Raw genomic sequence first — 26,017 nt, forward strand, 5'->3', positions numbered from 1 at the left:
TTGCTGTGATTAATTGTCATTTAAACAAATACCTATGTGCAATAAAAAACATAAAGAAGTATTTAAATCTTTATTCATTAGTCCTAAGGAAAGCGATAGCAACCTCTAAAAAGCTTTTTGGGTCATCAATGTGCAAACTGTGTCCAGTTTGAGGTATATAGGAGATCACGGCACGTGGAAACATTTCACGAATACCATTCAAATCATCAGGTCTGTAAAATAAATAATAAATAAATATTTTGCTCTAGATAATTTTACGCTGTAGAGGTTTCTATAGGTACATTATCCTTATCCTTAGTATTATATTATAAATGTGAATGTGTGTTTAGTTTCTTTTTTTCCCTTTTTTTCAAGCTGTAATGGAGTGATTTTATGTAATGATTTTTGTGCCTTGAGATACTTAGGAGACAAGAAAGTGCTGTAGGTGCAATTTTTTACTGCGGTGAAAGTGAAACATCTCATTCCCAGTTCCCATGGGAATTTCTTACGACTGCAAGTGCGACGTCACGGTTGGCAAATTTCTATTGGATACTTTTAACTTTATAATAACTTACGGTATATATTCAGATAGTTGTCCACCGATAAATAACGCTGGACCAAAGTACTTTTTATTCTTCATTTTCGGAAAAGATGATATATTTTTAAAATCTTTTATTAATACATCAAGGTTACAGGACCATCCTATTAACCCATTGGATTTTAATATTATATTTGATAGTATATTATTCATCAAAGTATCGTCATATTGTATGATGGTCTTTAGCTTTTTCTTGACATGCCGTTTTGCTGTACAAATCTTCTTCTGTTCTTTGAAATTTATTTCTTTAATGATTGCTAAAACTTTTGTGAATTCTTTCAGATGATTGCAAGTAGATACCGGAGATATATCCACAATCAACAAACCTGCTACTTTCTCCGGCTACAACAAATATAAATCAACTTTATTTTGAATACAAAAAGTTTAGGTCACATGGCAACCCATAAATTGCACGTTAATACTTTTACATATTGTAACGAGTTAAACTTCTGAACACACCATTATAATTTCTATTTTCAATATCATCTCGTACTTACGTCTATCAATGAAACACACATCGACGCTCTACCTCCCATCCCATGACCAACTATACTCGCTTTATCTACAGATAGTTTTTTAAATAATTTCAATATATCGTCAGCCATGTCTTCATACTTATGGGAACTAGCATGAGGGCTGTCTCCATGATTACGCAAATCCACAGCAACAACCGATCGCTTGGTCATATTCACCATAGTTTTACCAAGACTGTCCCAGTGTTTTTTCGTCCCTAAAAGGTCGTGGAACAGAAAAATAGGTGGATCATCAGGGTCTACTTCGCTTTCGCCGAATATTTTGTACGATAGTTTAACTGCTGTTCGTATAGAGTGAAGAGGAAATTTGGGAATGATTTTAAGCTGCGATTTACAAATTGCGTAAACTGTCATTCCATTTTTATTAAAAATCCATTAGGTATGAGATGAAACTATTTAACATTGTTTACATTATTGTATGAGTTGTCATAAATAAAGTACCCTACATAATATTATGTCATATTATGTCATGTTACCTATTTTTAATGAGGTTTTAATATTATTATAATTTGCATAGTAAGTACTTAAATAATACATATTATGTGCATAAAAATTAAATGGACCTATCATTGTAATGAAATACATAACAATGAAGAAGAATAATTGATTGTACCTATATTTGATGTGACCGTAAAGTTGTCGTATGCTAAATAACTTTTACCATCCATGTCCATGGTATTAGGTTGATATTTTAAAGAATTTGTTTAATTATAAAACTTTATAGAACAAACTAAAGTACTTAACAATCACAAAAATATTATATTAACAAAAAAGGCCTCGTTTGTACAAGAGGCCGCCTTATTGCTAAGCAGCAAACAAACTCTACCGGGTAACCTGATGGGAAAGAATGAGATGAGAATGTATAATTGATTCTTATTTGAACCAATTATAAGTATAAATTTGTCGAAATCCTGATAAATACATATTTATTTATTTATCAGTACTGCGACAAAGCAGCATTCATGACCATACAATACAATCATAGTGTCATGACACTCATATTAATATTCATTCGACCGATTCAAAGGTATCTGACCTATATAATTGCAAAGTATAGGTACCTACACTTATTTATAAACTTCGAATAAAGTTTATTATATTTATTTGGTAAGCATGATCCATTTAAAATGGATATCTTTATAAGTTTATTAATTATTACCATTACAAGCAGAACTGAGCCAAATTTCACACAGATTCTTAATCTTGTTAATTCATATCGCACCTAACTGATGTTATGAATGCATTTAATGTGATCAACTTGTGATTAACCAACGATGACGTCATCGTGATTTACATGCAGGAAAAGTCTGATATGACCACAGATATGACCTTGATATAATTTTCTTTAACAAACAAAACATATCTCAGTCAAGCTTGAATAAGTAATGAGTTTTCCTCATAGAAGTTATTAACAAATTTTGTTTGTAATTTATCAAGCTTACGAAATACTTGATAAATTGCTGTAGCTGTTTTAATTTCCACAAGTAATTATGGAAATATTTATTGATGAGAAATTAGAGCATAGAATATTATTCTGTCACAGATTTCCCACGCAAGGAATGTCAGAATTTTCTATTGCAGATTCAGTTGTAGCGAAGCTGAAGGTGATAGGTGATAGTGTAATTGACCTGCAAACGGTACATCATATGTGTCGCAGGCAAATTGTATAATTTCGCTTCTCAAAAATGGCGTCGTCGGATTTACCAACGTTCGGCATATTGTAATACTAATGCTGAGAATTAACTTTTTCCAAATGTCCTCAAGGAGCAACCAGATGATGTTCCGTAAAGCTTCTATTTCTGTACAGTTATGAATCGTTCAAACCAAAAATTTATGATTGCGAACTCTTCTTACTAACTACGATTTATGGAATATAATGCATGCCTCGGCATTTTACAAAATGATGCCATTTGTGAACTACGAAATTATACAATGTGCCTGCGACATATAAACCGTAATCGCACTCTGCTAGTTGCAATGAAGAACTAGAACTAGAGTTCTTCAATATAATACTTATCACGAACTCACGAAGATTCTGTGCTATAATGGATCTAGGAACTAAGCAATAGGTACTAGTCATATTATTAAGCTATTGCATAGCTTCTATCGCGGGCCTTGAGCGCGGGGACCGAATCGAGAAATTCCGTAACGAAAAAACCTCACGCTCCCCACTCCGACGCGGAGGTGCGGCTTGAAGGCATAGCATGCAATAGCTTTACCGCGGCAGTCCCCGAGTGCCACACGTCGTTTTTAAGAACTAATATGCTTTAAACTCATCACATGTACGTACCGTTCATGTTGCTGAACTGAAGATGCAGAACTCAGAAGTTAAAGTATTTATAAAATCGGTCAAGTGAGAGTCTATTGGACTCGTAAAAAAGGAAAATAAGCTAAAGAGTAACTTCAAAAAAAATGATCACCCTTCGCACCCACTTGGTAACAATAATTGATCGACCCAATCTTTGTTTTATTTGTTGTTATAGCGGCAACAGAAATACATCCATCTTTGCAAATTTCACTACCTAGTTTTATGAAATACAGACTGGTGAAACTGTTCGGACATACTAACAGACAAACAGTCGAACAGCGAAGTCTAAATAGTCCACTATGGGTACGGAACCCTAGAAAGGCTAAAAATAACATTGAAAACATTGGTTCTCCCTGACATACAAGAAATACAGGTTTTATATTGGCATCAATTATATCTTGGTCCTTGACATAAACCATCTCCTGAATAAGTTCATAGGCATTCAAGAGTCTTATTACTTGATCTTTATATTCGTCTATCTATTTTTTAACTCGCCCAGTGTAAAATTTAAGCGTGTCCCAGACAGACGCGGCCTGCGGTGGCGGTGGCGGTGGCGGTCAGTTGGATGACTTGAAAGTTCTAGGAACGACATAGACAGACGCGGCCTGGACGCGGTCACAGCGCGGCTTACCGCGGCCGCAAGCCCCGCCCTCTCCGCCACCGCTTCTGTATGAATGAGCGCGCGGACATGAGGCGGTCATTACGCGATCAGTTGTAAATTTTTGCAACAGGCCGCGTGTACCGCGTGAAATTATGCCTATAAACACTGAGTTGTTTAATCAAACAGTGCAAAATTACCCAGTTTTGTATGATACATCACATAAAGACTAAAAAAACAAAAGAATTAAAGACAAAATATGGGCAATAAAAGCAATAAAACTTCGTACGATTGGCCATTAGTCATTACTAACGTTCACTTGCAGGTGAGACTCGAGAGCTAGTGTGCCGCTGTAGGTTAGAATGACCGCCACCGCGGCCGCGGCAGTATATTGTTATCACGGTCAAGCAAGAAGGCAACAGCAGATCGCCACCGCAGGCCGCGTCTGTCTGGGACAGGCTTTATAAAACAAACGGCTCTATTATAAAGCCTGTCCCAGACAGACGCGGCCTGCGGTGGCGATCTGCTGTTGCCTTCTTGCTTGACCGTGATAACAATATACTGCCGCGGCCGCGGTGGCGGTCATTCTAACCTACAGCGGCACATTAGCTCTCGAGTCTCACCTGCAAGTGGACGTTAGTAATGGCCAATCGTACGAAGTTTTATTGCCCATATTTTGTTTTTAATTCTGTTGTTTTTTTAGTATTTATTTATATATTTATTTGGTCAACCAACATTTGTTTACAATGATTTTTTAATATAATTATTATATAACATATAGTTCTTGCGATAAAGTAACAAATAATTAGAGGTTGACACAGCATGCGCCAATTATACAGAGCTATTTCATAAGAGTACGTAAGAGTAGTAAGTCTTTATGTGATGTATCATACAAAACTGGGTAATTTTGCACTGTTTGAATAAACAACTCAGTGTTTATAGGCATAATTTCACGCGGTACACGCGGCCTGTTGCAAAAATTTACAACTGATCGCGTAATGACCGCCTCATGTCCGCGCGCTCATTCACACAGAAGCGGTGGCGGACAGGGCGGGGCTTGCGGCCGCGGTAAGCCGCGCTGTGACCGCGTCCAGGCCGCGTCTGTCTATGTCGTTCCTAGAACTTTCAAGTCATCCAACTGACCGCCACTGCCACCGCCACCGCAGGCCGCGTCTGTCTGGGACACGCTTAATATGTTCCGGTTTATTTTTAAAATGGTTTTCTAACATTTTCTTTGACAAGAAACAATGAAAAAGTAGGTAAAAAATATAGAATAATGGGGCTTTTTAGGGTTCCGTACCTAGCCAAAATGGCAAAAACGGAACCCTTATAGTTTCGTCATGTCCGTCTGTCCGTCTGTCCGTCTGTCACAGCCGATTTACTCGGAAACTATAAGTACTACAGTGATGAAATTTGATGGGAATATGTGTTGTATGAACCGCTACAAAAATATGACACTAAATAGTAAAAAAAAAGAATTGGGGGTGGGGCCCCCCATACATGTAACTGAGGGATGAAATTTTTTTTTTCGATGTACATACCCGTGTGGGGTATCAATGGAAAGGTCTTTTAAAATGATATAAAGTTTTCTAAAAAACATTTTTCTTAAAGTGAACGGTTTTTGAGATATCAGCTCTCAAAGTCGTAAAAAGTATGTCCCCCCCCCTCTATTTTTATAACTACGGGGTATAAAATTCTAAAAAAAATAGAGGTGATGCATGCTAATTAACTCTTTCAACGATTTTTGGTTTGATCAAAGTATCTAATATATAAAAATCAATGCCACTTTTCGTTGTAATTCCATAACTCGAGAACGGCTGAACCGATTTCGATAATTCTTTTTTTATTATATTCCTTGAAGTACGAGGATGGTTCTTATGTAGAGAAAACGTTAATATGTACCACGGGCGAAGCCGGGGCGGACCGCTAGTCTCTTATAGTTTTTGAGATAGGTTGATTTAACTGTAATTTTGGTTAAGTTATTGTGCTTACACTGAAAACGATGGCTGAACCTTATAAGATAGATCAAAAAATATACTACAGTATTGTACACCTTTAAAAATCCGCGATGATATAAAATCTTTATAATGTAGGTACTTTTTACGAGAAATATTAGCTTATTCAAGCAATACGCCATTAATATTAATATTCATACATAAAAGTACAAGGCAAAATATCGGGAGAGTTTAGGCTCCATTCACCAGGTGTATAAATTGACATAATAAGTTTATTATATTTGCTGCTACGGAACCCTTTGTGCGCGAGCCCGACTCGCACTTGGCCGGTTTTTTTTTGTGTCTATTCGTGTTGCAGAAGGCAGATTAAGCTCTTAATAATAGTTTGTGATTATCATAATATTATACTATGTATATACCTGGTATAATCTGCTCTATACATTATACATATTTTTAAGTACACTAGAATATTATTCTATTGCCTATTTTATAAATGAAGAATATCTATACATGTTATATTATAATATTCCTTAGCTTTGATAACGTGTGATGGTACCCCAACTCCCAAGTGAAAAACACACTGCATTGATAAAACAGTATTGTTTCCAATTTCAACCAGATTCTCAACTAAACACTATGGACTTTATCACAAGGACGATTCACAAGTAATGTGATAATAATCAGGTTTAATGACTTTACAGGTGTAGCTCCTTATAGCAACGTTATTCGTTAATCGTTACCGAGTCGTAGTTCTGTGTAAACGTGAAACCAGTGCTAACTGTGTTTAGGTGGTACGTACGACACACTGCGTTTCGCAGGTAATATATCGAAAATGTTAAATAATTATTTACAGTAATTAATTGTGAAGGAATTTATAATTATAAATTTCTGTGTATCGCTAGTGCAGATTGGCAATTATTAATTGAACATTTTTCATGAATTTTCTTTTTATTTACTACCTTCATAGACGGTCAATATTTTTATAGGTACATAATTTTTCTTAATGCTCTAAGTAATTTTTGCTTCTACATCAATATTATTTAGGGGTTACTATTTTGTTTACCTTGTTATTTTTTGGTGAAGTTAAAATGCAATTCTTGATTATAATTAGAACAGTTTTATAAAACCTGTACTTAGGTAGTTTAATATATATACTTAAAATTATAAAAAAATACTTAAATCTGAAGAGTAAAACATTTTTTTTAATTATAAACCACGTCATGAAAAGATTTTTATACGAAATACGTTCATAAAACTTTTACTAAAATAATTGTGTCATGGTAGTTGTACTTACATATAAATAGGTACTTACATATTTTTTTAATTTTCAATGATTACCTTGGTAATAAAAAATTGTTTGCAAAAAACTGAGAGAAATTCGTACCAATAACACAGATAATATAAAACTACCTAAGTATGCCAAAACTAGATTTTTCAAAATTATCTAACAATTGTACAATCAACATCATACTTATCCTAACTTTGTAAATGTTCAAATGGAATTTATATATTATGAGTTAAATCTTAACGACTAAGATGTGGTCATAACTTCGAGATTATTCTTAATCGATTTATACTAATAACTTTTTGTTATCTATCGATCTCTGCGTACTATTATAATGTTTAATTTTAGGAACACAATATATCACCATTTAACACCAATAATAAAAATCGTTTTTCAAGCAATTAACTGTTTGCAGTTTGAGATGTTTTGGCAAACACGTTTTGACCTTTTGGTTTTTGCATGGAATATTTAGCAAATTTGCAATATTTAGTATTTCGCGCCAATCGTAAAATATTTGCAAGTTAGACATAGTTGCGGTTACATAAATATGTCAAGAGAATATAAGTCTATACTTAGAATGAAAATACTCTGACTAGAGCTTTGATACTCTGTTATTATTGAAAATGAAACCCGCACAATAATTGGAGAGATCGGAAAGATGGAATATCCGTTACGGTATGATTTTCACCGCGCAAATTGCAGTGGCCTGTGGGTACGCAAAATACAAAAAAGTTCTAAGTATACGAAACATCGAGGACAAGTCCAAATTCAGATCTATTGTTTTAGGAATATGTACTTTTATTGCTGTGGTATTTAGATATAAATTGGAAACTTCTTATAATATTTAAAAAAGTTTATAAAACCATTTGTTTTGCGACTGAACTCTATCTGCCAGTTGTTACTTGTGTATTATTGTAATTTATTTTATGTTCAATTTTCTAAGTATATTATTCGTTTTTATAATGTGATTAGCTGAAGGTACTATCCATCGGCGTATTAATAGAGGTTTATATTATGCCAAATTCCGTATAATGCGTTCTAAGAATGCGTTGAGGAGTTCACGTATTGAACGCACTCACAATTTTACATTTTGATGTAGGTAGGTAGGTATAAGTTGGTAATCAGCCTTTGTGCACTTCCAAACTGAAATTTTTTTTTTAAGTCTTAACTTTACCATTTGGGAAGGACGAAGGTTACCATGATGTCTAATAGCAATAAATAATTCCAGTGTGAGAAGCATATGGAACAGCTCTTTCATTTTTCAACACTCCAAATAATATCTACGGCTTTAACCCACAGAACTATATATAGTTCTGTGCTTTAACCCCCCTGGTAGGTACTGCGTTTTTTGTTCATTCGATGCTTTATTTTCTTGCTTTCGATGTCGCAGTGAAAATCGCGTGCGAACTGACTTAGAACAAGATCAGATAAACACCACATAAAATATACTAGAACAGTTATAGCAAATTGTAGGTTAGAAACTTTGTTCTTCGGTTTTCTTCAGCTTTAGTATACACACAGACGTTGTAATATTTTGAATACAAATAAATTTAAGGGAAAACGAAACTTATTGCATTTCCAGATTATTTGTTTATCTGCATTGTCTAAGTAATTAGTGTTTCTATATTTAAAATATATTGTTAATTATGTTCCTGTTAAAGGACTTACTAGTATAATAATAAATAATTAGCGTTGCAGAACTTGAACTGAATTTCCTTTACAATGCTAATGATTTAATTAACAAGTAATAAAACTCATAGCTTGTGATAATAATTATTATTTGCATGGTGAACCAATTATGACAGTGGACTGAAATATATACTTACTCGTGTTTGATTAACTAACCACATTAGTACCTAGTTTAAATTGTTTGGTATATAATCGTTTTTACTGATATAACAATAAATCACGGGTAAGGCTTGTTAGTTTTTTTTTTATTAATAAGGATTAAAATTTATCCGCAACTGTGCGGATACTGATAATAATTTGCAAAAATATGATTTCATGGTTGTAAAATATAATACCTATGTATATTTTGTCTGAAATGAATGGACCTTTTTATATCATAGACGCGTTTTATATTAACATTTTTCTGTGAAATCTATAAAAAACGAAACATAAAAACTGAGCGGGAATTATGATCGTTGTATAAAATGCACATCTGTGTTAAAAAATATACTTAATTATCGTTAAAATAAAAATATACGATTTATTTTATTTCCGTGTCGTGCTATTAAATAATATGAGATTTGTGTACAATCATTATAAGTACAATAAATGAATATTAATGTTTTTACGAGCTCAGCAAACGTTAATCTTTCGATACCCATCGTAATCACCAAGTAGAATGAAAATTCTTATTGTTAGACATTCAATACATTATACAAGCACTGGAACACAGGAATTTTGACACATCACGTTGTATTTTAGTTTAGGGCTTAGGCTATAAACATTAGGGTATAATAATTTCGTGTGTGCATGTATTATCCCTAAGAGCACTGAATACAAGAAAACATGTATTATATTATATGTCGTCCTCTCAGGTTGCAATGTATAAAAAAATATTCTTAATTACTTATGTATTTTGTTTTTGGCTTGGAAAATCGAGGAAATCTCTGTGACTTACCAAAACTTACCAAAATTTATATTCAGGTATTTTGTTGTTTGAATATGGTAATTTTTATAATTTTTTATTAATACTAGTCGCTGTCAGGTGGATTTGCCTGGGACTACATTACTACATCTATCTTGGCTAAAGAAGTTTTCTCAAATTTCATTAAAATGTTTCGCGTAAAAACGCGATAGAGTCAAGATAGAGCATACTTATTTTTAATTGACGTTGGCCTTTGCGTTTTTTTACAGAAAATTTATTAATTATTAGATATTATTAACATATTATAGCATGTAGATATAAAGGTATTGAATAAATTTTGATTATTATAGTTAAATATACAAAACTATTTCATAATAACAGTGAATTAATCAAATCAATTTAATTAAATTATACCACTTTATTATTTTTATAAAATAATGTAGGAGCGCTTAATTTTCTTTGAACTTTTACGCATCCTTGGTTATTTTGGTTGACGTAGTTCACGATGCAACCTTGCGCTAATAACCGAGGGTTGCCAACCTTCATATTATAACCGCTTGTGTTTTTTCCGCAATTAAAGTTTACTAGTGAATTCTTGAGCTATGAGGTTGATAATCGTCTTAAATTTTAATTAAATTAAGAACGATAACCAGAAGACACGGAGAGAAAGACCACAAGTACCTACCACTTAAACTTTTGTGATTGAATTAGATTTTTTTTAGAAAGTTTTCCTCACTACCTACTTTGAGGATGGGTTGATATTAAAGTTCTTTTATAATAAGGTACTTAGATAGTCAAGGATCAAAACGGTGAACACTGCAAAGTAATTATTTAATGCTGTAAATCAAGTGACCTCTCAGGGTCAGTGTTTATGTTCGTTCTTTAAATACGAATAAAACGATCATGTTTTGCTCTGCCAATTTTTGCGTAAATTGTAGATACTTATTTAAAATTCAATGCGTAAATTATATATTATTATTATTTTCTATTTAAAATTCAATTTTAGCTAATTTATTTTAATTTTTTATATTTTAAATATTTATACATTATCCTAAGTATTAATTAGAAGAAAAAAATATTCACATTAGATTACAGGTTTTACATCCTCCCACATTCCCCATATCTTATGCTCATTTCAACTATTAGATACGAAGGTCAGAAAAAGTTAAGTTTATTTTTTTTTATCTATTTTTAACAATTTTTTCAATATAAGGATTGTCGTGCACTTCATAATAATTTATCGAAACATTATACAAATTCCTTGAAGAAGCAACACTTGTGGCTCAAACCTCAAACAGATAACTAGACGTTTATTGTTTAAACTTAATATAATGCATTTTTCTCTTTTTTCCTAACTATATTAGATACATTCGATAAGTTGTTAAATTGTCAAACCTTTTCACTTATGCAGACAATACTTATTTATTAGGTACTTACAGAGCTAGGCTCTTTCTAGTCAAAACAAATGCAATATTTTGCATCTATATTTTGTCTTCTATTTACCACTCACTTCAGTAAATAAGCCGTGTGTTAACAAATGATTCGCACTTGCTCAATTAGTTACGCAGTTTGTGTTGTAACATTTGTACTGCAGTCATTTATTTATTTATTTAGTCATTCGTTCTCATAGGAAAAATTACTCATTTTATGTAAATTAAACGATATATGGATTACATATTTCATTTATCTAACTTTCAATTATCTAAAGGATAGTTGAAATAAGATCGAGTTTATAAATTTGTAATGATACTCGATAAGTATGTTTTTTCAATTTCCATCGAGTTTTCCCATCTCATAGCGGAACGGAGAGAGCGTATTTTAAAAGCTTTCTCTTTGATAGTCTAATTTATACTGCACTAGTATCACTAAACTTTGTAAGTACTTATTATACATATTCATATAGTAAGTAGATTATAAAATATTTTGAAGAGATACCTAGTTAGTTTATTTTGTAAACTTAAATATGTAGTTACATTTTATTCCTGTAATTCTACCACATTACCTACAAGAAAACTAAAAATTGTTTTTCTGTTGTGGGAAAACAAAAAGGTACGTTGGAGAAAAATAAATAACCCTAAAATACAAGATTTAGATATCCCTTGAATTAGTATAAATCAAAACAATACCAAGTATTTATCCTTCGTTTTAAAACCAATTGCCACTCTATGCAAGCTATGCATAATCGAACTAACTGAAATAACTTTTAAAATAAATTAAATATAAATAATTAAACACTTTACAACTAATTGTTTGTATTTCAATATACATCGCATGAAATACAAAGATTTCCAATACACAAGGGCATGTTATGTATAAGTAGGCAAAGTAATATCGTTCAAATTTTGCCGGAATGTGATAATATCCGTTCGTATAAAGGTAATTGTAAAATTTCTATGCATTCATGAAACTGGTTATATCGGAGGTTCTGGAGTATGTTCGTTGTTTGCACGTTTTCGTTTTTAATTGTTTCAATAGACACATGTAATGTGCTATGCTCATAGGTGCTTAGGTCACATACCAGTGTTGAATGAATCTTTTATTTAGACCTTATTACTAATTCTTTAGTTTCTATCAACTTTTATTTCCTGGGTTACATAATCATAGGTCAAGGCGCTAGACTAGTGTTTTGTGTTTATAGTGAAAACACCAGCATTTTAAAAATTTAGATAAATTGTTTTTTTTATTTCAATGTTTCATGAACTCTTTTATTGCCTATTCGTATCGGTCGCTGCATCTGTCTGTTCGAGGTATGTTGGAAAGCTTAGGTAGATAGGTAGATAGATTATAGATATCAAGATAAGCTTTTTTGAGATTTTGACTCAATATAGGTACTAAATATATGACTATATAAGTCAAAATATATACCTACTACTTGAAACACATTTTCGATGCGGACTGCATGTATTAAATTTTTTTACTTATTATTAAATTAAACGCTTCCTATCGGGTCGTATTGCATCCTAAGCCTTAAATACCAACATAGCTATTATATTTTTTTAATATGTATTGAATTCCGTTAAGTTACAATAGTGCATACATTGTACACTATACAGTAGACATCGCTTTACTCATTATGTTTTTTGTCGATGATAAATCTTATTGTTTTGTTGCAGACGTGATAGACCGACCATGGGGACTCTATTCAACAATGTGACGAAATACTACACGTATGTTAACGATGAACTCGCAGGTAAAGGATAGTTCAATACACTACGCATTAATATTAACAAAATCCATTACTATGGTAAATAATACGAGCGCAAGTCAGGGACTAAGTATTCAATGTGAATTAATTTCTAGACAATCTGTTAGCTCTATATGAGTAGGTACTATATGTTAGTATTTTGCACTGAAAATGCTAAATTATAAAAAATACAAAATACTTATTCTGACGTCACATAAAAAATTGAGATACATAGTTATAACACGGTGTTATGTGTCTTATTAATCTAGGTAATAGCACAGACTAATAATAATATACTACGTATACAGTAATAGGTACCCACGACGTGTAGTGAAATTAGCTCTGCGACTTTTATTATAAGTAGGTACTGTAAAGTCTCGTTTTAATTGTTTTACATTTTTATTTACAAAACTCCACAAATTGACGTGGTAACTAAAGTGAAAACAGTAGCATAATCATTCTCATATTCAAATATGTAGCTACGGAGGTACCTACAGGCTGCACACAATACAATAGTCGTTTGAATGTTTGATAATGAAAATTGCAGATAAACGCGGTATTTTTCTTATCTGTGGTCAGCCACAAATTATTATTTAACAAAAAACTAATGTTTATTTTGTAATGTCAGTGAAAAAATTATAGATAGGGAGGCGAGGTAGCTAAATGGCGTAATTAAACGGCGCCGTCGAGACTTATCAAAATCGATAGATAAAATAATTTCGAAAAGAAAAGCTTCTATGGTAAAAACCATTTTAGCGGTGGGTTTGGCGTGTACGGATTTTCAAAAATGTAAAAAAAATAGTTACTGGGGCATTCTCGAGCGCGTCAGATATTCATACTACGTATGCCCCAAGTGCCTCTGATAACAACGGTATACTAATCTGCCGGTTTGCGTGGTGGGGCTAGGCATATTAATTCGTCAAAAATGCACAAAAAAAAAATTTACTCGAGCGCGTCAGATTTTCATAGGGGAGGTTTATCTCGGTCTCCTGAAAGCATATTTTCTTAATCTGACAAAAATGTTGGTGGGTTCTCTTAATCTGACCGAAAAAGGTTTGAGAGTTTCTTTTTTTAAATCATCGTTATTTCATATCAATTTTTCTTAACACCCTCAGTTTTCGAGATATACTCAAAAAACAGGGAGTTTGAGTTTTTATGATGCTTCAAGTCAAAAAGTTTTAACTTTGGACAAAAATGTAAAGAGACCTTTTTTGTGTAAAATAAAATAACCTTTTTTGTTTATTCAAACTTTTTTTTTGTAAAATGTATCGTATCGTATCGTTTTCGGAAGACGAAATGGCTCCTCCAGACTTCCGGTCACGCGGAAACCGGCAGATTTTGTATTTTTAGTAAGTTTTAGATTATATTCTTCAAAATAAAAATAAAAACAATCGCGCTCGAGAATGCCGGATTAACGTTTTTTTTTTACAAGTTCGCGACCCTATAACTTGGCGGCGTCAAGGACTTATCGTCAGATTAGTTAAATTTAGTTTTAAAACACTAAAATCAACCCCCAATATCTTAATCTGACGCGCTCGAGTATTTCAGACTATCGATTTTTTTTTACTAATCTGATCGTCTATCCTGGGCGCGCGTCACTACTTAAAGAGCTAAATAGTTAACAAGGTTGTTCTATTAGGTCTAAGGTATCTCTCATATCTTAAACTGCCACGCTCGAGTATTGCAGAAAATTCCCCTCTTCGCCTCCCTATCTATTACTTGATTAATAAATGATGCTAAATTGGCGGATAATTCAAGTAGGTATGACGTAGGTTATAAAAATTAAGCTTAAACCTAGTACTGCTACATGATTAAAAACGTCTCTTTTAAAGTTTTTTATTAAGGCTATTAATTTAAACTTATTGTATGTATTTATTATGTAAAAAAATTTATAAGTTTTTATCTTTAAGGTGAAAAAAATTGATTTAAAAAATCAGCTTTAAACGACGAAAAATTACAAGGTATACTTACTTAGATTTACATTCGTACTTATTAAAAAACTTTATTTGTTATACAATGGTTAATCTATGCAAAATCTATGCAAATTCTCTGGATAAGAGTTTCAGTATCGCTCAATGTTAAACTCAAGACACAAAAAAAAATTATAGCTTTGCTAAGTAAGTATAATTGGGGCCGAGATTCAAATTACTTTTTTTTTATCATTACGAAAAACCTTGTAAATACCTTCTCATTATTTAATCCTTATATCTCATTGTGTCATTAGTCATTACTCATTACCAATGAAGTTGCTAATATAAAAAAATTGAAAAAATGTTAGGTAGGTACCTTCAAGAGCATTATATAACAATACGGAAGTACCTAATGAAAGTTTTCATGGAAATATATGTAAATAGGGTTTATGTGCATTGTGCATGTATTATAACTTAGCGAAGAGACAAAATAGAGCTATTCTGATGTACCTCTAACATTTACGGAGTCATGACAAAACGTGAATTAGAAATTATCACGAGTAAGAAACTTGCCTAAGTAAATTAAAAGTGTAAATTAAAAGTGTAACACTAAGCCAGAATTCCACGCGAATGAAGTCGCAGATTCAGTTAGAGAGATGCATTAAAATCGTTATAATTTTGCAGATGCATTAAAATCGTTATAATTTTCAGATCCTCGAACAAATAAGTTTTGGCTGGTTGCCAATCCCGTACCAATTATGACAATAATGTTCTTGTACCATCGGTTTGTAAAAGTATGGGGCCCTGCATATATGGCGAATAGACAACCCTATAACTTGAAATGGGTCATCGTTGCATATAATCTAATGCAGATAGGTCTATGCGCACATATGACATTTCAGGTAAGGGAGAAATACTGGGTCACAGCCAAGTCACAGGCCACAGCCCACATATTATACATATATTGAGAAAAACACTATTAATATACCTACATTTAAGGGGCTTAATGAATGACCTTTTCTAGACGCAATGGTGTTCCAACTTCCAACATCGCTTAATAACAGCTGAACATCAAGAAACATTAAGAAACTCTACGTAATTTTTCTTCATATTTTGTGAGATCAACTGTTGGTGCCAACTTTAACAAAAATTTAATTTAAATAGATTTCAGGCAACCGCGTTGTTATTTTTTGTTGATTTTTCGTTAGAAGAGACTTTATTGAAGGCAAAAAAATATAATCAAATGAATTTTAAGTGATACATATTAACATTACCAGATACTAGATCTAGTTTATCATTAAAAACATATTAAGGTGGCTTTCAGGTCTGTCCGGTTAAGCGGAATTTTCTAGTAATCATTGTAAATATTCGGAATCTAGAATTAATCCTAATAAATGTATTTATAAAAAAAATGTCTGAATACTTAATAATGATTGTAATATATTACAGTGTATCACCTGGTTATATCTGCCGGGCTATTACAGTGTGTGGTGTCAAAAGATTAATTACGATGATAATGAGGTGGAAAGACTCATCATTGAACGAGTGTGGCTGTACTATTTTATCAAGATAGTTGATTTATTAGACACTGTGAGTAATTACTTATTACTCTATAAGATCGATCTTGATTCTTGATTGCAAAGGCTGTTTAATCATACTAAACAGTTTTCCTTAAAAAATGACGATGTACATAGAATGTCCTCTTTTGTTGGGTGACGGTGAAAATAAGGAAATGTTTTGTTTCCGTTTTGTGCAATTATATTTAGAAATTCTATATTGTAATAGAAATGTGTATAAAATAAGTGAAAAGGTAGGAATAAAAATTAGATCCAGAGTTTTATGCTAGTGTAGGTACATATTATAGTAGTTAAGACGTGCTAAGTTAGTGTTTTTTTTTAATAAATTATAACGATACATTAGTTACTTTTTTCATTATATATTATTTTTCAGGTATTTTTCATACTACGTAAGAAATTCTCTCACGTGTCCTTCTTGCACGTCTACCATCATTTGGGCATGTGCCTCCTTGGGTACATCGGCACGAAATATGTGCCAGGTACGTTGTTAATAAAAATTAATTAATATTTTATAAAATGTACTTATGTATATGATTATGATTTATATGATTTTGGTAATCATCCTTGTATTTGTCAAATGTGCATTAATATAAATTAACCGGTAATTGTTTCGTAAATTGCTTTATAGTTACTTAATGATCTAAGCTTTATAGCAATTTACGAAACAATTACCGGTTTTTTCAAACTTTACATATTTATTCTAAAAATCTATAAAATTCTGAACTACCTTCTTCAAGTTTTACCTTCGACAATTGAACTTTAATGATCTACTAGCTTTTCGCCCCGGCTTCGTCCGTGGTACCTACATGTTTACGTTTTTTTTTCATAAAAACTATCCTATCTCTCAAGTTGGATCGAACTGCACATGGTGTGCGAATTTTATTATAATCGGTTAAGTGGTTTAGGAGTCCATTGAGGACAAACATTGTGACACGAGATTTATATATATATTAAGATAGATTCTAGACTAATCATTTATACCAAAACATTTTTTGACAATAATTTATTTAAAATATTTTTTTAGGTGGACACGGTATAATGTTGGGCTTCATAAACTCCGCAGTACACGCGGTTATGTATTCGTATTACTTGGTTTCAATATTAAGGCCGCAGTGGGTCCAGGGATGGTGGAAGAAATACATCACACAACTACAAATTGTAAGTATAAATAATAATGCATAGGTAAACGAAAAATATCCTACCGCATACATATTTTTTTTTAAGTGAAACTTCAATGTCGCGTTAAGAGTAAAATTCAAGGTCGCGTCTTGGCAATTCCGTCACATCATTGGGGTAATCTTGTCTATGAAGTTTCACTTCTGAAACGTACGTACTCGGCGCACACGCTCTTTTTAACTCTATATTATTTAATTTCAGTTGCAGTTCCTGCTGTTGATTCTGCACTTCGGCCACATTATATTCGAGCCATCTTGCGGATACCCCAAGTGGGTTGCCTATGTATTCTTACCACACAACATTTTTATACTTATCCTATTTTCTGATTTCTACGTTAAGGAATACATTCTAAAGAAGAAGAAACAGTAGATGTAGTCAAATTAGGATAATGTTGTAAAGTAATGATAGTTTAAATATATTTATTATACATTGGTTTTTTGTTTTATTTTCTACTATCTAGGTGAATTACCCACTCCGCATAACACCAGAACTTCAGATCTTAAAATACATTCCTGAATTTGATTAAACGTTTTACAGCATTCAGATGCTTTCACCAAAGATGCGGGTTCGAATCCTGCCTTGAGATCGAATACTTTTTCTATTAAATTTATAAAAAATATTTTTAATTTTTATAGATTTCACTTTTAAACTGAAGAAATTTCAAATTATTTATTTTTACTGACATTATCCAGATAACTTATTAATAATATATTATATATCGCCTTGTATACTTAATATATTCAATTCTTGAGCATTTAAGCGGATAATTAGGTACTAAATAAATATTATACTTGTAGAAGCAGTACGTTGTACATAATAATTTAAGTAGGGTTGATGTACCACTAGTTGACCATTTAAGCGGTTTTATCTTTAGCTATATATAAAAAACGGGTTATTTGTTTTACGTTCAATGTTATTTTTGGGACACAGATAATTGAATAGTCACTGCAACTATTGTTCTTAGTATCAATTTGATAACCTTTAAAGGTTTTATGAAAACTACTCTGAAAGTTACTTCTGCTAAAAGTACCAATACCTGACCACTGATCACCAATATCTGACCATCATTGCTCTAAAAGTTGACCATTTTCAAAATGGACAAAATGTCCTTCTTCGAATATTAGTTTTGTTTAATAAATAAAAAAAGTCTGTATTTATATTGAAGTTTATTTTATTAAATGTTATAAATCATTCTTACAATACTGTTATTAATCCTTAATGACTATACCTACGTACCATACAATCTTTTCTTCTTTCTCTTTTTCCTTCGACACCCAGTAGTCTTGCCATTTCTTGGAAGTTGTAGCAAAGGGCAAGCGTACAGTCTTCTTTTTTAACGGAGAATCAGAAGGCCATATTAAATGTTTGCCAAAAGCTGGGCTTATTTGCTGTTGCATTTTAGTTATTAAATCTACTAATTTGGGCGAAGGAGGTTCAAGGAAATGACTGACTGAAGTTTATGTTGATTCGAGATGCATTGTTGGTGTTGGAATAGGACTTAGACGGCTTATATGGTTTGTTAAATTAGGTATATGCACAAAAAAAGCAAGTCTTTCTTAGCAAAATATAAAGAACCAAGAGCTGACCATACTGGTCAACAATAGGCGAAAAATTGTTTTTGTTGCTCCAAAAGATAACCAGGCCGCTAAAAATCATGAAAAACTGTTCATGCCAAAAATGAAGCCGAAAGTCTATAACAGAATGGTTCAACCTAAGGGTTCAACATTATGCCTATAAAAAGACATATAAAGAGTAATCGATTGCATTCAAGATAAATTAATATTTCCCAATCAACTCCCGATAAAAACTCTTAGTAAAAAATGTGATTACCTACTTAATTACATCTTCGTGTTGAAAAAATGTCGATATTTCTGACCATTAGCAGCAAGGTTTGTTTTTATTTTATAGATGATGTTGCTTTATAGAAAAAACAATAAACTATCATCTGGGGCTGCCGTATTTTCTTAATTGGCGCGTATATTTGAATTTTGGTCATGTATTGGCGCTTGGTCAGCTAGTGGTACATTGACCCTAGGTAAAAGTAAGATCTGAATTTGATTCTATCGTTTCGATCTAATGACCGCCTCTGACATACTCATGCGTTATAAATTAATTTGTTCCACAATTTTTGAATTGACATACTCATGCGTTATAAAATAATTTGTTCCACAATTTCATAATATTTATAAGTTTAAAAATACACCTGCATCAATGGATAATGAACATGTTGAAAAATATGTAATAAAAGGCAACGTGTCTGTTCTATAAGGATAAGAATAACAGTATTTTATGCTAAACTAGCAAACCGGGCGAACTCCGTTTCGCCACCAGAGACACCTTTTCTTTGCTATAAACCTCACGGAGCCCGAGACCTATCCAACGTGCAACGAATGCAAAAGCGTGGATTTAAAATAAAACAAAATTGACATTCTCCTAGCCAGGCAATCTAATAATAATAAAAAAAAAAAACAAAATTGACATTGACAGCATCCAACATTGACATTTGACATTTGAGTTTTGACATTATTGTATTGGCAAATTATAGCAATTGAAACTGTGATTGGAATGCTGTGCTAAAACATACATATTATTGAAACTTATATTTAAAGTGATAAAGGGAATGTAAATTACAAAATGAGTGAAAGTCCATCGCCATCTAGACCAGGGGAAGCGGCGTTAAAGAACATGCAAATATTGAAGAGTGAGAGCTCTTTGTTTAAAGTCCCTAAAGTGCCAAAAAGGAAACTCATAAAAAAAACACAAGTTTTAGATGAGGAGGATTATGTAGAGGTATGTGTGATCTTTAATTTAATTATAAACAGTTTGCGTATAGTTTTGCCATCAAAACTTAATGTTTAATAAGATCGATTTTTTTTATTTAAAGACGTCTAGAATTAAGTATAATGCACAAACATTGCTGTATCTGCACATTATTAGTTTAAATACAAGTACTTCACAAAGTACTCAATTGTTTTAGTTTATAAATCAAGCTTCGCTTGATACAGTGTGGTTTAATATGTTGTAATAATAGGTTTGTTTTTTGTGTTTGTGTTTACTTGTTATGTTTTATAAAAATTACCTTATTACATCTTAAGACATCATGCTGGTTTTATATCATTCACTGAAACTGATAAATTTCAACAAAAAAATAACAAATAAATACCAATTGATAATAATATAGTATAAAAGAAAGTAGCTTTCTCTGTCCCTATGTCCCTTTGTATGCTTAAATCTTTGAAACTACGCAACAGATTTTGATGCGGTTTTTTTTAATAGATAAGAGTGATTCAAGAGGAAGGTTTTAGTATATAATTTATTAGGTTTTCGACAAAGTGGACGAAGCCGCGGGCGGTAAGCTAGTACATATTATATTATGTAAGTTTTAAAAGTGAATCATGTATTTTTTCTAATTTGTCTCCAGGGTATATCAAAAATAATTCAAAGAGATTTCTTTCCTGATTTGGAAAAGCTGAAGGCTCAAAATGACTTTTTGGAAGCTACTGAAAATAAAGATTATGCACGGCTCAGAGAGATTGCAAGGAAATACAGTGGTACGAGACCACCCACCGAACCTTGTAAGTAAATTTATGAACATTTAAACCAAGAAATAGTTATACTATGTGTTCCTTTTTACATTTTTTGGTTTGTTTTCTTCTATCTGTAACTTCCTAACTGACCTACACAATTTTGTTTGCTCCTAAAAAAGGTCTTCTCGTTTTTGTAATGTGATTTATTTCTGAGAAGATCTCAACTTTATTTAAACAAAGTTGATTCACCATCGTTATATTTTACAACACACAATAAACTTCTATTCTTGTTAATATTTCACTTATTATTCTTTTAATATTTATTCAAGAGAATAATTACTATTTTTGTCTTTTCAGTTATAAATATTCTGAATATGTATAATAAATGTTTATAACGATTGCAGATAATTCTCCAGCCACATTTGACACACCTGGTGTAGATCGACCTCCTTCACCTTCTGACGGTGGTTTGAGAACTCCCGATGTAAACTTAACAACCAAGGACTCGTGCAACGATATCACAGATAATCATAGTTTGGGTATGTATTTGTATTTTGTTGTGTTTACGTGTTTAAAATATGTATAAATTTTCGTATTCGAAAAGATGCTTAGTCACCATTGTTAGAAAAATATAGCCAATTATTTTTTTCCTTCATATTAATGTAGAATTGAAGATGTCTTTTTATCACTTAATACGAAAATTCTTAGATTTGCCTTATCACTTGCATACCTTTAGAACTGCTGGCAAATAAAAGAAACAAATATTTAGTTCAAGTAGTTAGTTATTTATTCACTCTCATAATATATTTTAGACAATCTAATAATCCATTAACTTCCAGATTCATTTCTCGCACATCACACCAGCGAGGACAATGCAAGTTACGATAAAGTTATAGCTCTCGAGAACAGAAAGAAGGCCGCTAAGCTGGCATCACAGTTTAACTCGGAAATATCTTCGGCAGCAATCGCTGATGCTGCACTAGCTTTGCCTTCTATAGAACAGCAGGCTGATCAGACAGAGAGACCACATGAGGTAAGTCGTTATTTTTTTTTAGTTTTACTATACCAAGTGAAGACAACATATTCTACAACAAAAAAAAGTGTGTGCCACGCATGCGTGTCAGAAGTTCTTTGGCAAGATTAAAAGATACGCGTGGCCTTACACTTATTGCCATGACGCCTTGAACTTTTCTCTCAAAAGAAGTCACCATCATCATAATCTCTACAGCTCAACGCTGTTCTTATTTTATAAGTGGTAAAACTTAAAACAAATTAGTCGGTACAATATTTAGTCGGAAATAGTTAAACTTCCGCTAAATGCGTAGAAAAACTGTATAGCATTTTTAATTTTTACGAAAATTATATGCGCAAAATTTTATTTAACTTTCCTAACGTGAAAATGTCTTTCAGTTGGACACATGGCGGTATCGAGCGAAAAACTATATTATGTATGTGCCTGATGGGGCGGAATCCCAGGTTCCGAGTGCGAAGCCCGAGCTACAGCATCACAATACGCGACTTCAAGTTCAACCATTTGATTATGCTAAAAATAAGGAGACTATAAGCGCTATTGCGAGATCTCAAGTAAGCTACAAACTATTTTATGATTGTTTATTTATTTATTTGTAAATTCTTAAGAAATCTACATTGTCTTCAGAATAAACTTTATTTACGAAAGTTATATTGATAAAACTATTTATATTATATTTGTGGAGTGAATAGTAAAACTATCTGATAATTCATGCTGATTTTTTTTATATTATATTTGATGGATAGAAAAGTATCAATAATTTTTCATTTCCCTTTAAAAACAAAGCTTGTTTCTTGTCACAAGTATTTATGTCATGCATTATTTTTATTTTTTAGGATGCTCACGACAAGGGTAAAATCGGTGTAGATGGTGTAAGCATATCGGGAGAGAAAACAACTGGGCAGTACGATTTCGTGGCCACGCCCTCTCCAAGACCTGGTGATGGCCCTGATGAATCTCCCTTGATGACGTGGGGAGAGATCGAGGGTACACCCTTTAGATTGGATGGTGGTGACACTCCGTTGCCTGCGTGAGTATTTCTTAAATTTGATTTATTAAAAAAATATTTTAGTGGTGTCCATATTTTCATGGTAAACTTATTGATATATCTATAGACTTTGTTTTATTTTACAAAATATATTATAATATTTTTAATATAGTAAGCAAATCAAATAAGAACGACTTTAGATTTAAAGTTTATTAAAAATAAATTCACGGTCATGATATAACATACTATGATGCACAATGCACTGAGAGTCTAGTTGTTTATAGTGCTTCAATATCAAATGGTTATAATATTCTTGGTGAGTTGTTTCTGTTTAAATGGTGAAATTTATTATGGACTAGCTGATCCAACAGACGTTGTCCTGCCTTCGCGGAAATTATCAAACCCGTAAACTTTATATTATGGTCGTTATGTTTTCGCATTTTCATAATTTTTTGGCGCAAAATTTCTTGAGTTTTTTTTTTTCATTAGATCCTTCTCCTGATAATAATTAACATAATTTTAAAAAATTACTAAAGTTAGCTTTTAAGTTAAGTACGTGACTTATAATTTTGACATTAATGGATCTCTGTCATCTAATGGTTTAAATTTTAAAATAAATTAATAAATAAAAATAAGAAATATCGAGTCGATCCAACCAAGGGAAATAGGGATTCATTTTTATTTATTGTGGATAATTACCGCAGTGTGGGCGCGGGTGCCGCGTACCGTATCCTCGAGGGGGGAGCTCGTGAGCGGCTCGCGATGCAGCTCGCGGAGCGCGTGGCGCGCCGCCGCCGGCCCACCACGCCTAGGTGTACTCCTACACCACAGAGGTAATATACGATACACTTACACCTACACTTACACTTACACCTACACTTTCACTTACACCTACACTCACACTTACACCTACACCCTGTATCTTTATGCGTACACGTACCTCTGCCAGGTATAGGTAAACCAATTTCCTGATAAATTCTCACGTATCGTGTACACTACCCTGACTATTGCATTGGGAAGAGGTAAAATCGATATAAAAATATATGTAACACATATAAAATGACTTTCGCTTTTATAATATTGACAGGAATGTTGTCCATATATTTTTATAATTGCAGCAATACTGCTTATAATTGCAACAACTTGTACCTTTGAGTACAGGAACCTAATATATTTCAAATCTTATTCACTTAAAAATATTTCATTTCGTTCGTATCTAATGAGACTAATTTAAAATTTTCATCAGTTTCAGAACGAACACGGAGCGGCTAGCAAGCATGTCACCAGCGGCAAGGAAATTGGCGGCAAAACACTTACTGTCACCTCGTTTGAAACTCACTCCCAACGATATGGGTATCACACATACATTACCCAAAACACCAACACCCCAAAGGCAATTGGTTGCCACACCTAATAAAACATCTACCACAGACAACACAAGCACAGATAACAATCTAACAGATAATCTATTACAAATTAATGTGGCAAAGAGAACGCGATTAAAAGCTCAAGACTTCTTCGTTTAGTAATAATTATATTGTATTAAAATTAATTAAGACGCTTGATAACTTATGATTAAATGTGATGATGAGTCCAAACAGGTTTTTATTTTAATACATAAAGGTGCTATTCACGGAGTAAATACAAAGTACTTTGTATTTACTCCGTGCTATTATAATATGGTAATGAAAGAGATTGTATTGTGTCAATAATTGTCATCATTTATTTTTTGTAACAAACTTGAAAAAATGTTTAATATATTGTAATTAAAATACTATATAGTCTCGTAAATTTAATTTATGATTCCAGTTGTATACAATAGATGCGTTACGCAACAATGTATATTAACTTTAAATGTCACATTTTATTGCTTATTGTATTTTTTAAATACATAACTGTATTAGCCTATCAAGTTATATAACTTTTAAACCTTGTATATCCTCTATTTTTACGTTTTCAATAAATATAAATAATAAAATCTCATTCGTCAAGTATAATGTCAATGTCTTAATACAGGTTAAAAACAATGGTATAGGTCTACCAGAATCTGATGGCATATTTATATTTAATAAATAAAAGATTTTCATGTGGCAACTTATTTGACAACTATCAAATTGTTTGTCAAATTATTTGTCTTTTTTGCAGTTGATAAATAATTTTTAGGATTTTGTCTAAAAAATCTTCGAAAATGTCGAAAAAGCCGCTGTGATCACAAGCAAGAGGTGTGGTTTATAATGTGTATACAAAAATATTTGATGAAGAAGGGTCAAACACATCACAATTTTCAATTTAAAAGATTTTATTGGTAAATTGGACTTACCGGCTTTGATACTTTCAATTAAAAAATATTATATGTAGGTAACTAAAATATTGTTTGTTGATTGGAATATAATTTTATGAAAACTTATTACAGGAGTTTCCAATACGGCTATTCGTCAAGTCCAAGCTGTCCAAGTCAATTTTATAGTGTGTGTATCCGTTAATACTTACGAAAATAAACATAGTTTTATTTTATTTTTATTTTATTTTATAAAAAATTATAAGCAGTCTAGTTTTCTATCGATATACAGCGATATTTTCACATGGCACATGATAATGAACATACAAATATAGGTATGTGTAAATAATAATATGTAGGTATTACCTGTATAAAAGTAATATGTATATTATATATTATGTAAGTAATTGTACCTACATAATATTAAGTGGATATCTCATTATTAAGTACAGTATTGTCCACTTATGTAATGTGACTAATGATATTGAGAACAAACTA

The 26,017-nt window shown here is 32.1% G+C and overlaps 3 protein-coding genes across 3 annotated transcripts; 2 read left to right on the forward strand and 1 right to left on the reverse strand.

Moving 5' to 3' along the window:
• Positions 1–70: 70 nt before the first annotated feature.
• LOC123700321 (protein ABHD11-like) lies at positions 71–1,482 on the reverse strand. Its single transcript, XM_045647503.1, has 3 exons — positions 1,075–1,482; positions 555–919; positions 71–212 (listed from the first exon to the last, which is right to left on the reverse strand). The coding sequence occupies exons 1-3, from the start codon at positions 1,462–1,464 to the stop codon at positions 71–73; spliced, it is 897 nt and encodes a 298-aa protein (XP_045503459.1). The 5' UTR covers positions 1,465–1,482.
• A 5,176-nt stretch (positions 1,483–6,658) lies between these two features.
• Positions 6,659–18,128, forward strand: LOC123700346 (elongation of very long chain fatty acids protein AAEL008004-like). The gene is made up of 7 exons (XM_045647536.1): positions 6,659–6,789; positions 12,963–13,039; positions 15,655–15,845; positions 16,393–16,533; positions 16,894–16,999; positions 17,545–17,678; positions 17,898–18,128. Exons 2-7 carry the CDS (start codon positions 12,979–12,981, stop codon positions 18,063–18,065), a joined length of 801 nt encoding a protein of 266 aa, XP_045503492.1. The 5' UTR covers positions 6,659–6,789; positions 12,963–12,978; the 3' UTR covers positions 18,066–18,128.
• Positions 18,129–20,220: 2,092 nt separating this feature from the next.
• Positions 20,221–24,839, forward strand: LOC123700287 (splicing factor ESS-2 homolog). The gene is made up of 8 exons (XM_045647463.1): positions 20,221–20,486; positions 21,118–21,271; positions 21,628–21,762; positions 22,063–22,256; positions 22,634–22,807; positions 23,090–23,283; positions 23,946–24,074; positions 24,488–24,839. Exons 1-8 carry the CDS (start codon positions 20,331–20,333, stop codon positions 24,765–24,767), a joined length of 1,416 nt encoding a protein of 471 aa, XP_045503419.1. The 5' UTR covers positions 20,221–20,330; the 3' UTR covers positions 24,768–24,839.
• The last annotated feature ends 1,178 nt before the right edge of the window (positions 24,840–26,017 follow it).

Source organism: Colias croceus, chromosome 19 (genome assembly GCF_905220415.1).
Source record: "Colias croceus chromosome 19, ilColCroc2.1".
Lineage (NCBI taxonomy): Eukaryota > Metazoa > Arthropoda > Insecta > Lepidoptera > Pieridae > Colias > Colias croceus.

Coding starts and splice junctions, on each gene's coding strand:
- LOC123700346 (XM_045647536.1), top strand. CDS start 12,979: ATGGGGACTCTATTCAACAATGTGACGAAATACTACACGTATGTTAAC. Junction 15,846..16,392: donor GCGCACATATGACATTTCAG/GTAAGGGAGAAA, acceptor AATATATTACAG/TGTATCACCTGGTTATATCT. Junction 17,000..17,544: donor CGGCACGAAATATGTGCCAG/GTACGTTGTTAA, acceptor ATATTTTTTTAG/GTGGACACGGTATAATGTTG.
- LOC123700321 (XM_045647503.1), bottom strand. CDS start 1,464: ATGACAGTTTACGCAATTTGTAAATCGCAGCTTAAAATCATTCCCAAA. Junction 920..1,074: donor TGTGTGTTTCATTGATAGAC/GTAAGTACGAGA, acceptor TATTTGTTGTAG/CCGGAGAAAGTAGCAGGTTT. Junction 213..554: donor CAACTATCTGAATATATACC/GTAAGTTATTAT, acceptor TTTATTTTACAG/ACCTGATGATTTGAATGGTA.
- LOC123700287 (XM_045647463.1), top strand. CDS start 20,331: ATGAGTGAAAGTCCATCGCCATCTAGACCAGGGGAAGCGGCGTTAAAG. Junction 20,487..21,117: donor ATGAGGAGGATTATGTAGAG/GTATGTGTGATC, acceptor ATTTGTCTCCAG/GGTATATCAAAAATAATTCA. Junction 23,284..23,945: donor GGTGACACTCCGTTGCCTGC/GTGAGTATTTCT, acceptor TAATTACCGCAG/TGTGGGCGCGGGTGCCGCGT.